The sequence below is a fragment of the Oncorhynchus gorbuscha genome, linkage group LG13 (genome assembly GCF_021184085.1).
Source record: "Oncorhynchus gorbuscha isolate QuinsamMale2020 ecotype Even-year linkage group LG13, OgorEven_v1.0, whole genome shotgun sequence".
Lineage (NCBI taxonomy): Eukaryota > Metazoa > Chordata > Actinopteri > Salmoniformes > Salmonidae > Oncorhynchus > Oncorhynchus gorbuscha.
The window spans coordinates 93516996-93530754 of record NC_060185.1 but is presented as its reverse complement, the minus strand read 5'-3'; the positions used below and the strand labels follow the sequence as shown (position 1 = coordinate 93530754).

Below are 13759 nucleotides of genomic sequence, written 5' to 3'. Positions count from 1 at the left end.
CAGGTCAATCTGTTCTGTAATCTAATGAGTCATTAGTAAATGTTTAATTGTGTTTTGTTCAGATTGATGAGGAGCAACAGACCCAGATAGAACTAGAGCTCAGCCTCATCACCACCTGGAAGGACACACAGGTACACTGTGCCAATGATTTCTGTTCCGTTTATAAAGATTTATGAAGGGTTGTAAAAGGGTTATAACAGATTGGTTTGACAAACGGTTGTCTGTAATGAGTATCCTGTCTGTGCAGCTGTCCCAAGCAGGTGATCTGATCATTGAAGTGTACCTGGAGAAGAAGATGGCAGACAGCTGCATCACTCTCAAGGTGAGTGGAGACAGGTTATCTTCTCCTTTTTATTTCATGAAAGGTGCTGTTGTTATTTAGCCACATGGTGATGCCCCCCCCCCCCCCCCACTGGGGAATCCAACCAAAGCCATATGGACATTATCCCAACCCTGCTTAGCCACTGTTGACCTAAAAAAGCCAAACTTATCACAATATCTTCCTATTCATTTCCAACGACATTGCACCGTCTGTTTGTTTGGTGCGCACGCTTGTCTAGCACTCTGTATGTAGCCAGTTAGCGACGCTTATGATAACCTTCTTGTGGGTAGACGCTTATGATAACCTTCTTGTGGGTAGACAAACCCAAAAAAAACAACTTCTAATTTAAATGCAAAGTAGTTTTACTTTGTTTAGTGTTTTATTCCAGACCTTTATGGTGTCTGGTTCTGTGTAGCGATCTCTTTACGGTGTCTGGTTCTGTGTAGCTTTCTCTTTACGGTGTCTGGTTCTGTGTAGCTTTCTCTTTATGGTGTCTGGTTCTGTGGAGCTTTCTCTTTACGGTGTCTGGTTCTGTGTAGCTTTCTCTTTATGGTGTCTGGTTCTGTGTAGCTTTCTCTTTACGGTGTCTGGTTCTGTGTAGCTTTCTCTTTACGGTGTCTGGTTCTGTGTAGCTTTCTCTTTACGGTGTCTGGTTCTGTGTAGCTTTCTCTTTACGGTGTCTGGTTCTGTGTAGTGATCTCTTTACGGTGTCTGGTTCTGTGTAGCGATCTCTTTGTCTTTGTGTCTGGTTCTGTCTCATGTAGCTTTCTCTTTACGGTGTCTGGTTCTGTGTAGCTTTCTCTTTACGGTGTCTGGTTCTGTGTAGCGATCTCTTTACGGTGTCTGGTTCTGTGTAGCGATCTCTTTACGGTGTCTGGTTCTGTGTAGCTTTCTCTTTACGGTGTCTGGTTCTGTGTAGCTTTCTCTTTACGGTGTCTGGTTCTGTGTAGCTTTCTCTTTACGGTGTCTGGTTCTGTGTAGCTTTCTCTTTACGGTGTCTGGTTCTGTGTAGCTTTCTCTTTACTGTGTCTGGTTCTGTGTGAGGATCTCTTTACGGTGTCTGGTTCTGTGTAGCGATCTCTTTACGGTGTCTGGTTCTGTGTAGCTTTCTCTTTACGGTGTCTGGTTCTGTGTAGCTTTCTCTTTACGGTGTCTGGTTCTGTGTAGCTTTCTCTTTACGGTGTCTGGTTCTGTGTAGCTTTCTCTTTACGGTGTCTGGTTCTGTGTAGCTTTCTCTTTACGGTGTCTGGTTCTGTGTAGCTTTCTCTTTACTGTGTCTGGTTCTGTGTAGCGATCTCTTTACGGTGTCTGGTTCTGTGTAGCGATCTCTTTACGGTGTCTGGTTCTGTGTAGCGATCTCTTTACGGTGTCTGGTTCTGTGTAGCAATCTCTTTACGGTGTCTGGTTCTGTGTAGCTTTCTCTTTACGGTGTCTGGTTCTAAAAAAGCGATCTCTTTACGGTGTCTGGTTCATTTCCAAGCGATCTCTTTACGGTGTCTGGTTCTGTGTAGCGATCTCTTTACGGTGTCTGGTTCTGTGTAGCGATCTCTTTACGGTGTCTGGTTCTGTGTAGCGATCTCTTTACTGTGTCTGGTTCTCTGTAGGTATCTCCAACCATGGGTGCTGAGGAGTTGACTAACCAGGTCCTGTACATGAGGAATGTCCCAGCAGGGGAGAAGGACGTGTGGCTGACGTTCGAGGCCATAGAGGAAGGACAACTAGGTAAGCTGCATTATATTACCATCTCTCTCTGACTGGGTGAGGAGCATTATATTACCATCTCTCTCTGACTGGGTGAGGAGCATTATATTACCATCTCTCTCTCTCTGACTGGGTGAGGAGCATTATATTACCATCTCTCTCTGACTGGGTGAGGAGCATTATATTACCATCTCTCTCTCTCTGACTGGGTCTGGCATTATATTACCATCTCTCTCTCTCTGACTGGGTGAGGAGCATTATATTACCATCTCTTTCTCTCTGACTGGGTGAGGAGCATTATATTACCTGTCTGGTTCATTGTATTACCATCTCTCTCTCTGACTGGGTGAGGAGCATTATATTACCATCTCTCTCTGTCTGGTTCTCTCTCTCTCTGACTGGGTGAGGAGCATTATATTACCATCTCTCTCTGACTGGGTGAGAGCATTATATTACCATGTCTGGTTCTGACTGGGTGAGGAGCATTATATTACCATCTCTCTCTCTGACTGGGTGAGGAGCATTATATTACCATCTCTCTCTGACTGGGTGAGGAGCATTATATTACGGTGTCTGGTTCTCTGACTGGGTGAGGAGCATTATATTACCATCTCTCTCTGACTGGGTGAGGAGCATTATATTACCATCTCTCTCTCTGACTGGGTGAGGAGCATTATATTACCATCTCTCTCTCTGACTGGGTGAGGAGCATTATATTACCATCTCTCTCTCTGACTGGGTGAGGAGCATTATATTACCAGGTCCTCTCTCTGACTGGGTGAGGAGCATTATATTACCATCTCTCTCTCTCTGACTGGGTGAGGAGCATTATATTACCATCTCTCTCTCTGACTGGGTGAGGAGCATTATATTACCATCTCTCTCTCTCTGACTGGGTGAGGAGCATTATATTACCATCTCTCTCTCTGACTGGGTGAGGAGCATTATATTACCATCTCTCTCTCTCTGACTGGGTGAGGAGCATTATATTACCATCTCTCTCTGACTGGGTGAGGAGCATTATATTACCATCTCTCTCTCTGACTGGGTGAGGAGCATTATATTACCATCTCTCTCTCTGACTGGGTGAGGAGCATTATATTACCATTATATTACCATCTCTCTCTCTGACTGGGTGAGGAGCATTATATTACCATCTCTCTCTGACTGGGTGAGGAGCATTATATTACCATCTCTCTCTCTGACTGGGTGAGGAGCATTATATTACCATCTCTCTCTCTCTGACTGGGTGAGGAGCATTATATTACCATCTCTCTCTCTCTGACTGGGTGAGGAGCATTATATTACCATCTCTCTCTGACTGGGTGAGGAGCATTATATTACCACTGGGTCTCATCTCTCTCTCTCTCTGACTGGGTGAGGAGCATTATATTACCATCTCTCTCTCTCTGACTGGGTGAGGAGCATTATATTACCATCTCTCTCTCTCTGACTGGGTGAGGAGCATTATATTACCATCTCTCTCTCTCTCTGACTGGGTGAGGAGCATTATATTACCATCTCTCTCTCTGACTGGGTGAGGAGCATTATATTACCATCTCTCTCTCTCTGACTGGGTGAGGAGCATTATATTACCATCTCTCTCTCTCTGACTGGGTGAGGAGCATTATATTACCATCTCTCTCTCTCTGACTGGGTGAGGAGCATTATATTACCATCTCGCTCTCTGACTGGGTGAGGAGCATTATATTACCATCTCTCTCTCTCTGACTGGGTGAGGAGCATTATATTACCATCTCTCTCTCTGACTGGGTGAGGAGCATTATATTACCATCTCTCTCTCTGACTGGGTGAGGAGCATTATATTACCATCTCTCTCTCTGACTGGGTGAGGAGCATTATATTACCATCTCTCTCTCTGACTGGGTGAGGAGCATTATATTACCATCTCTCTCTCTCTGACTGGGTGAGGAGCATTATATTACCATCTCTCTCTCTCTGACTGGGTGAGGAGCATTATATTACCATCTCTCTCTCTGACTGGGTGAGGAGCATTATATTACCATCTCTCTCTCTCTGACTGGGTGAGGAGCATTATATTACCATCTCTCTCTCTCTGACTGGGTGAGGAGCATTATATTACCATCTCTCTCTCTCTGACTGGGTGAGGAGCATTATATTACCATCTCTCTCTCTCTCTGACTGGGTGAGGAGCATTATATTACCATCTCTCTCTCTCTCTGACTGGGTGAGGAGCATTATATTACCATCTCTCTCTCTCTCTCTGACTGGGTGAGGAGCATTATATTACCATCTCTCTCTCTCTGACTGGGTGAGGAGCATTATATTACCATCTCTCTCTCTCTGACTGGGTGAGGAGCATTATATTACCATCTCTCTCTCTGACTGGGTGAGGAGCATTATATTAACATCTCTCTCTCTGACTGGGTGAGGAGCATTATATTAACATCTCTCTCTCTGACTGGGTGAGGAGCATTATATTAACACCTGACTGGGTCATTATATTACCATCTCTCTCTCTCTCTGACTGGGTGAGGAGCATTATATTACCATCTCTCTCTCTCTCTCTGACTGGGTGAGGAGCATTATATTACCATCTCTCTCTCTCTCTCTGACTGGGTGAGGAGCATTATATTACTATATCTGACTGGGAAATACTATAGAAAGTCTAAAAACATCTTGAAATAACTAAACTAATAACTCAACTACCACTGTAAAAAATAAATAAAGTGAAACTATATAGTATCATGTCCTTCTGTGAAATACAAATGGAATGTGAGAAAGTCTTTATGTTTCAAAGAGAAGCTATCCCAGAATGGTTGTACAGAGCGCCCCCTACCCCCTAAAGAGAAGCTATCCCAGAATGGTTGTACAGAGTGCCCCCTACCCCCTAAAGAGAAGCTATCCCAGAATGGTTGTACAGAGCGCCCCCTACCCCCTAAAGAGAAGCTATCCCAGAATGGTTGTTTATATAATGTTTCCTCTGCAGAGCGCCCCCTACCCCCTAAAGAGAAGCTATCCCAGAATGGTTGTTTATATAATGTTTCCTCTGCAGAGCGCCCCCTACCCCCTAAAGAGAAGCTATCCCAGAATGGTTGTTTATATAATGTTTCCTCTGCAGAGCGCCCCCTACCCCTAAAGAGAAGCTATCCCAGAATGGTTGTTTATATAATGTTTCCTCTGCAGAGCGCCCCCTACCCCTAAAGAGAAGCTATCCCAGAATGGTTGTTTATATAATGTTTCCTCTGCAGAGCGCCCCTACCCCCCAAAGAGAAACTATCCCAGAATGGTTGTTTATATAATGTTTCCTCTGCAGAGCGCCCCCTACCCCCTAAAGAGAAGCTATCCCAGAATGGTTGTTTTATATGTTTCCTCTGCAGAGTGCCCCTACCCCCTAAAGAGAAACTATCCCAGAATGGTTGTTTATATAATGTTTCCTCTGCAGAGCGCCCCCTACCCCCTAAAGAGAAGCTATCCCAGAATGGTTGTTTATATAATGTTTCCTCTGCAGAGCGCCCTCTACACCCTAAAGAGAAGCTATCCCAGAATGGTTGTACAGAGCGCCCCCTACCCCCTAAAGAGAAGCTATCCCAGAAAGGTTGTACAGAGCGCCCCCTACACCCCAAAGAGAAGCTATCCCAGAATGGTTGTACAGAGTGCCCCCTACCCCCTAAAGAGAAGCTATCCCAGAATGGTTGTTTATATAATGTTTCCTCTGCAGAGTGCCCCCTACCCCCTAAAGAGAAGCTATCCCAGAATGGTTGTTTATATAATGTTTCCTCTGCAGAGCGCCCCTACCCCCTAAAGAGAAGCTATCCCAGAATGGTTGTACAGAGCGCCCCCTACCCCCCCCTAGCGCCCCCCCCCTAAAGAGAAGCTATCACAGAATGGTTGTTTATATAATGTTTCCTCTGCAGAGCGCCCCCTACCCCCTAAAGAGAAGCTATCCCAGAATGGTTGTACAGAGCGCCCCCTACCCCCTAAAGAGAAGCTATCACAGAATGGTTGTTTATATAATATTTCCTCTGCAGAGCGCCCCCTACACCCTAAAGAGAAGCTATCCCAGAATGGTTGTTTATATAATATTTCCTCTGCAGAGCGCCCCCTACCCCCTAAAGAGAAACTATTCCAGAATGGTTGTTTATATAATGTTTCCTCTGCAGAGCGCCCTCTACACCCCAAAGAGAAGGTGCTGGAGCAGGCTCTACAGTGGTGTAAAATGGCTGATCCTAGTTCAGCTTACCTGGTGGTGAAGAAAGTTCCCAGAGGAGAGGGCATCAACATCCTCACTGGTAAATACTGCACAGCACAGAGAAAGAACAAGCTATTGAGCTTTATCTATAGAAACAATCACAATCAAAAAAATAATAATTTGATTGTCGATTTTCATTTTGCTCAATTTCTTGTTGCTCTTACGTTCATACGTGACATTTTATTTGTGGATTGTCGTTGTTATACACAGTGTGATTTTCTATTCACAGCCTACAAGAGTGAGATCGTGAAGATGGGAGTTCTGAAGTGTCGTGAAGATCCTCCCAAACTCCTCCACGGAAAAGTCTTTCAGGAACACACCTTTCAGATCAAAGACCACAAGCTGCTACTGCTCAGGGACAAAAAGGTATTTCTGCTCTCACGTCACGGTCACATCTTGGTCATCGGCACCAATTTTGGACCCAATGTAGTTATCGCAGGTGGAGCTGTGATCTGTCCGTTTATTGTCTGCTCTGTACATCTTTTCCTACTGTACGATATGTCTGTCATTTCAGAGCATCAAGCCGGAAAAGGAATGGCCTCTGAAGTCTATGAAGATCTACATGGGAATTCGAAAGAAGCTGAAACCCCCAACTAGATGGGGCTTTACTCTCATGATGGAAAAACAGCAACTGTAAGTGTTCACTTGCTACACATTATTTTGGTCATTGCAAAGGATGTCTGGAAAATATTCAAGACAACTTTTATTGGATAAGAGTGAAACATTATATGTTTATTGGACATACAATGTTTTCTCAAGTATTTGAAATTTGTCGTTGAGTTCCTCATTGTTTACTGTAGTGACTGGTTTTGCATGATATCAGATGTTATGATATGATGTGAGTGAACTACATTGTTTTTGTAGGGAGGCTGGAATGTCTTGTTTAAGATCTGCCTCTCCCCTCCCCTTTAAATGACATCTCCTTCCCCTCCCCTTTAAATGACATCTCCTTCCCCTCCCCTTTAAATGACATCTCCTTCTCCTCCCCTTTAAATGACATCTCCTTCCCCTCCCCTTTAAATGACATCTCCTTCCCCTCCCCTTTAAATGACATCTCCTTCCCCTCCCCTTTAAATGACATCTCCTTCCCTCCCCTTTAAATGACATCTCCTTCCCCTCCCCTTTAAATGACATCTCCTTCCCCTCCCCTTTAAATGACATCTCCTTCCCCTCCCCTTTTTTAAGAGTCAATCACTGCTTTTGTGTTTTTGTGTCTCCCAGGTACCTTTGTTGCTTTTGTGAGTCCGACCTATGGGACTGGGTCACCAATTTCCTCAAAGCAAAGGTATGTTGTGGAGCCTAATTCCCCTCCCCAAGTGTATGGCTTCTGTTGCATCACTTTGACATGTTTTAGAGTTTGCTTTCCCCCATATTTTGGGGGGTATAACACCTACGATTTAGATTTGTACTTTTGTCTGTTTTAATTTGATCCATTTGATTCCGTTTTTGAGTAATTTCTATTCACTTGATTGCTTCTAACAGAATGATGACCCCCGACCTCCGGTGTTGAGGCGTCACTCCTCCTCAGACATCTCCAAACAGAAGTTTGGGACCATGCCTCTAATACCAATCAGAGGGGACGGACACGAGAGCAACTCTACCATGCTGTCGGCCAATCAGACTCTGGTACGTTCCAACTGTACCATGCTGTCAGCCAATCAGACTCGGTTATGGTTCTGCAGGAGACAACCACCCACACCCTCTACCTACCCTATACTTTTAAGCCTGTCACACGCTTCCCAGTTGAAATAGTTTGCACATATATTATGATGACATTTTTGGGGGTTGTAGGTAAAAAATATTTGATATTTTTGTTAGTTTTGGTGTGGCAGTTTTTTTGCTGGTTCATGCGCACTACATTTTTTTCTTGAGATGAGTTGAACTTCGGTAGCCGAAAAGTCTACGCCCTTTGTCTGTGATTGGTCAACAGTACTACTCCTAGTAGGAGCGGGAACTATGGATGGGATTCTTTAATGACGTGTTTGTCGTCATCCAATGAGAGACAACTAGTTTTCATGCATATTTCAACACATGAGAAATACTGCACCGTCTTTGTCAGATGTAAAATTGGTAAAACGTCAATTATGTTGAGTAAGTGTATAATGGCTATGTTTTTGCTATGGCATCTCAAGAGGGACAAACAGTATTATTGCCGCTTTTTTTTCTTGTTTTTCAAACAAAGTTTTTTTTTAAGGGAGTTTTCAAGGTACAGACGTTCACTTCGCTTAGCCGAGTTCTGCTAGGAGCAAACCGAACCTAGTCTGGGGAGACTTTAGCTAACCGAACCTAGTCTGGGGAGACTTTAGCAAACCGAACCTAGTCTGGGGAGACTTTAGCAAACCGAACCAAGTCTGGGGAGACTTTAGCAAACCGAACCAAGTCTGGGGAGACTTTAGCAAACCGAACCAAGTCTGGGGAGACTTTAGCTAACCGAACCTAGTCTGGGGAGACTTTAGCAAACCGAACCTAGTCTGGGGAGACTTTAGCAAACCGAACCAAGTCTGGGGAGACTTTAGCAAACCGAACCTAGTCTGGGAAGACTTTAGCAAACCGAACCTAGTCTAGTCTGGGAAGACTTTAGCAAACCGAACCTAGTCTGGGGAGACTTTATCCGAACCTAGTCTGGGGAGACCTAGTCTGGGGAGACTTTAGTCAAACCGAACCAAGTCTAGGGGAGACTTTAGCAAACCGAACCTAGTCTGGGGAGACTTTAGCAAACCGAACCTAGTCTGGGGAGACTTTAGCAAACCGAACCTAGTCTGGGGAGACTTTAGCAAACCAAAGTCCGAACCTAGTCTGGGGAGACTTTAGCAAACCTAGTCCGAACCAAGTCTGGGGAGACTTTAGCAAACCGAACCTAGTCTGGGGAGACTTTAGCAAACCGAACCAAGTCTGGGGAGACTTTAGCAAACCGAACCTAGTCTGGGGAGACTTTAGCAAACCGAACCAAGTCTGGGGAGACTTTAGCAAACCGAACCAAGTCTGGGGAGACTTTAGCAAACCGAACCAAGTCTGGGGAGACTTTAGCAAACCGAACCTAGTCTGGGGAGACTTTAGCAAACCGAACCAAGTCTGGGGAGACTTTAGCAAACCGAACCAAGTCTGGGGAGACTTTAGCAAACCGAACCAAGTCTGGGGAGACTTTAGCTAACCGAACCTAGTCTGGGGAGACTTTAGCTAACCGAACCTAGTCTGGGGAGACTTTAGCTAACCGAACCTAGTCTGGGGAGACTTTAGCTAACCGAACCTAGTCTGGGGAGACTTTAGCAAACCGAACCTAGTCTGGGAAGCCTTTTGACACATCAGTACCACTAATTTTAGTTGATGTTTTTAACTTTGAGAAGATTCCATTAGCCCAAGTTGTGTACTTCACACACAAAGCTTGTTTTTATTTTTGTATCACGATCACTGCTTTCTGTAACCCTTTGGTGTCTAGTAGGTTTATTATTCCTTATACTTCAGTATCCCCCAAATACTATCCCTTTACTGTATAGTATTCACTATGGACCAGTTTCCCTGACACAGATTAAGACTAGTTCTGGACTGAACAGCAAGTAATAGGCTTAATCTGGGTCAGGGAAACTGTCTCTGCGTGTCTGTATCTCACAGGGTTGTACTGGTGTCCTTCTGTCTGTTCTCTGCAGCGAAAGCTTCACGCCAGAAGGACACTCTCCATGTTTTTTGTAAGTATATATACACACCCTGGTGCTCTGTCATTTCAATGTTGCATGTGTGTGTTACATGCTGTTTTGAATGTTCATGCTTACCTTTATTCTGTGTGGCTCAGTTGGTAGACCTTGGCGCTTGCAACATCGGGGTTGTATGTTTGCTTCTCACGGGGGACCGGTATGAAAATATATGCACTGACTATATGCACTGACTACTATAAGTCGCTCTAGATAAGACCGTCTGCTAAATGTCAAATATATACAGTATAAATGTGTCCTTCTCCGTTCATCTAACAAGAAGCTAAGGATGAGAATGGGATGTTTATTTTGAAGGTTGCTATTGGATTTATTTAACGCTCTATTTAACCAGGCAAGTCAGTTAAGAAGAAATTCTTATTTTCAATGACGGCCTAGGAACAGTGGGTTAACTGGTCTAGGGACAGTGGGTTAACTGGTCTAGGAACAGTGGGTTAACTGCCTGTTCAGGGGCAGAACGACAGATTTGTACCTTGTCAGCTCAGGGATTTGAACTTGCAACCTTCCGGTTACTAGTCCAACACTCTAACCACTAGGCTACCCTAACTTCCCTAACTAACAGTTCTCCAAAGCGCCTCTCTATCTGTGTAAAGAAATTCCCTTGGTTTATACAGGGACTATATCTGACTCAGCCACACCTCCACTTCCTGACAGAAGCCCTGACTTCCTGGTTTTACAGCATCAGGATGTTGATGTAGATGTTTGAAGTGTAGACAACAGGATGGACTGGGAGGAGATATTGTTCTCCAGTATTGTTCAGGTTCTATGGCCCTTTGCCTTGAGGGGGAGGCCTGAGAGGCTTAGTGAAGTACCTTCTTGTGTTTTACAGAACACAGTGTGCTGTGTCTATTAGTCTACTGGTGAACCTACTGGAACTAGCCCAGCCCCAAGCCCCAAATGCATTTACAAGGGAATTGTTTTGCTTGAATTTTTCTTTTGTCCCTCTGCGTTTTGAGTAATTGTCTTGAGGTCGTTGCTGAGGCGCTAGAACAATGGCCAGACCTTAATAAGAGGAAGTCTATTGTTTTCTAAAGTAGTTGTCAAAGAAGGGCAACTCCCTTCCCATGTTTGTCTCATTTAAATGAACCACACGTGTTTCTTTGTCACTGTAATGGCAGATCATCTCCTTAATACCTACCTAAAGATCCTAACAGATAGCTACTTCTCAACCCCCTTACTATTATAATAGCTCTACTTCTGCTTTTGCCTCAGGCCTCCCAGTTATTTACATAGTGTATAATCAAACATACAAATAACTCTGGGATGGGTTCAAATTCTAATCCCCCCCCCCCCAACCTCCACCCAGCCCATGAAGGTGCAGCAGGACTCGTTTGCGGAGCGTCCAGAGAGTACAGAGCCAGAACCCCCAGAGCCTCTGTATGAGGAAGTAGGAGACTTCGGCCTGCAGGTCCTCAAGTCCCTGGAGACCAGCTTCCTCTCCAATAACACCTCAGAGACCCAGGTCCCTCTGGGCCCACGGAAGACCTGCTCCCTGGACCGCATGATCGGCCTCAACCCGGTGCACTCTCTGGGGCCGGAAGGAGAGGGTCTGCTGCCCCCTGCTGGTTCTCTGGATACCCTGGTCCTGGGTGGAGGAGGAGACCTCCAGGAGTCTCCCCAGCCAGCGCAGAGGAGGAGGCAGCAGCACAGGCCCTGTACCCCCTCTCAGGAGCTGCTCCTCCAGGAACTGTCCTCCGTCTTCACCAAAAAAACAGAGAAGGAGGAGAAACTGCCAGGAGAGAAGAACGTAATCTGAGGAGAGGAAGAGATGTGTGCACATGTATTGTAGACTCAGGACGGACAGACAGACAGTCAGACAGACAGACAGACAGACAGACAGACAGACAGACAGACAGACAGACAGACAGACAGACAGACAGACAGACAGAGAGACAGAGAGACAGAGAGACAGAGAGACAGAGAGACAGAGAGACAGAGAGACAGAGAGACAGAGCATGGGCGTATGGACACAACCCATTTGTTTGGGTGGTGTGTCAAAAATACATGATCAGATATGAATAAGCATTTACTTATGTTTTATCCTACAAACTACTTACTGTTCTGCTATCACTGGTATGTACAGACCCATTTTATATTGAAAGATGCCTTTTTGGATTTTAACGACCTTGCTAATTGCTTTAGCTATGAACTATGTTTTTGTACATGTTTTTGAATCGTTTACTAAACGACTGAGGGAGAGGAGAAATGGATGCTTCTCTCATCAAGCATGTCTGGTGGTGATGCATTTGGCATTAAACCATTATTTTTGTTAGTATTAAACAACTGGATTTTAAATATAAATGTGTTACAGTCTCTGTATGTAATAATTTATTTTTGAAATAATATTTTATCAACTTTTTTTTGTAAAAGCTGTGAAAGTAAGAAAAGGAGAGCTTTGCTTCTAGAAACTACAATATCTAGCCAGTAGGTGGCAGTATGCACTATCTCCTAGACAGCCACAGATAACCCAGTGTGTTGCTACACTATCTGGCCAGAAGGTGGCAGTATGCACTCACTATCCTTTATATAGTACAAATGGATCCTTCGTTTTATTCACCGTTGCACAACCACTGTATGATGTGAATACAGCCAAATATAACAATTGTTAGTGGCACTACATCTGAATATTCTGAATTCATGTATACACTTCCAAGTCTAATGCTTTTTCATCAATATGCCATCTTCAAGATATCCTCCTTTTTCATCAGTCTAAATAGACAATAATATATTCCAATTTGACTGCCTTTACCTTTGCCAAGTGTGTTATAATGCATTTGCCTGCATTGTCGTCCATTAGTCATTATTCACAACTTAGTGTAAATAGTGTACATATTCTTCTGTATGCTTATACCACTTCAATATTCATAATGCAGTATTTTACGTTGCTACATGAAGGACTATATTAAATGTGATATTTTTGTTTTATGATGCGTCCAATTTCTTAATTTTCAGCTGTTTTTAAGGATTGAGAATTTGACTCTCATTTTACATTATTTGTAACAGATGAGAAAAAAGTAAGAAACCCGCACAATGCTGCTCTTTAATATATCATGGTCCAAACATACCAAGACAGTCGTGAAGAGGGCACAACAAAACCTTTTCCCCCTCAGGAGGCTGAAAAGATTCGGCATGGGGTTCTCAGATCCTCAAAAGGTTCTACAGCTGCACCATCGAGAGCATCCTGACCGGTTGCATCACCGCCTGGTATGGCGACTGCTCAGCATCTGACCATAAGGCTCTACAGAGGGTAGTGTGTACGACCCAGTACATCACTGGGGCCAAGCTTCCTGCCATCCAGGACCTCTACCTCTCTACACTTATTTTCCACCATAATTTGCAAATAAATTCATTAAAAATCCTACAATGTGTTTTTCTGGATTTTTTTTCTCATTTTGTCGATCATAGTTGACGTGTACCTATGATGAAAATGACAGGCCTCTCTCAACTTTCTAAGTGGGAGAACTTACACAATTAGTGGCTGACTGAATACTTTTTTTGCCCCACTGTAGCTCAGATGTACGAGTGCCTTTTTAAAAATGTGACATTATTTGTATATGCAATTAGAGTGTGAAGTAGCGCAGAGCTAGTGTCTGAGTAAGTGACGTTTAAATGTTTTGTCATGGTTCTTTCATTACCTGGTGGTCTTCTGTCTTCTTACTGCCTTGATGGTGACACCTCACGCTAAAGAATCACCATTCTCTGTTTATCCTCTTTGTCCAATCAGATTCCTATTTTTAAAAGTCAGACTTTGTTTTTAGTGGATTGCTTTAATCTAGCATGGGGTCTAGATTAAAGAGA

At 44.0% G+C, this 13759-nt stretch overlaps 1 protein-coding gene across 2 annotated transcripts in view; it reads left to right on the top strand.

The window, feature by feature from the left end:
• Positions 1-12262, top strand: part of arap3 (ArfGAP with RhoGAP domain, ankyrin repeat and PH domain 3) — a 70758-nt gene extending 58496 nt beyond the window's left edge. For both annotated transcript variants that reach the window (XM_046296168.1, XM_046296169.1), the window contains 10 exons: positions 63-131; positions 248-322; positions 1927-2044; positions 6169-6297; positions 6487-6623; positions 6772-6890; positions 7479-7542; positions 7740-7883; positions 9902-9940; positions 11268-12262. In XM_046296168.1, the coding sequence (XP_046152124.1) occupies positions 63-131; positions 248-322; positions 1927-2044; positions 6169-6297; positions 6487-6623; positions 6772-6890; positions 7479-7542; positions 7740-7883; positions 9902-9940; positions 11268-11717 (1344 nt within the window). In that variant the 3' untranslated portion in view covers positions 11718-12262. The remainder of the gene's footprint in view (positions 1-62; positions 132-247; positions 323-1926; positions 2045-6168; positions 6298-6486; positions 6624-6771; positions 6891-7478; positions 7543-7739; positions 7884-9901; positions 9941-11267) is intronic.
• The last annotated feature ends 1497 nt before the right edge of the window (positions 12263-13759 follow it).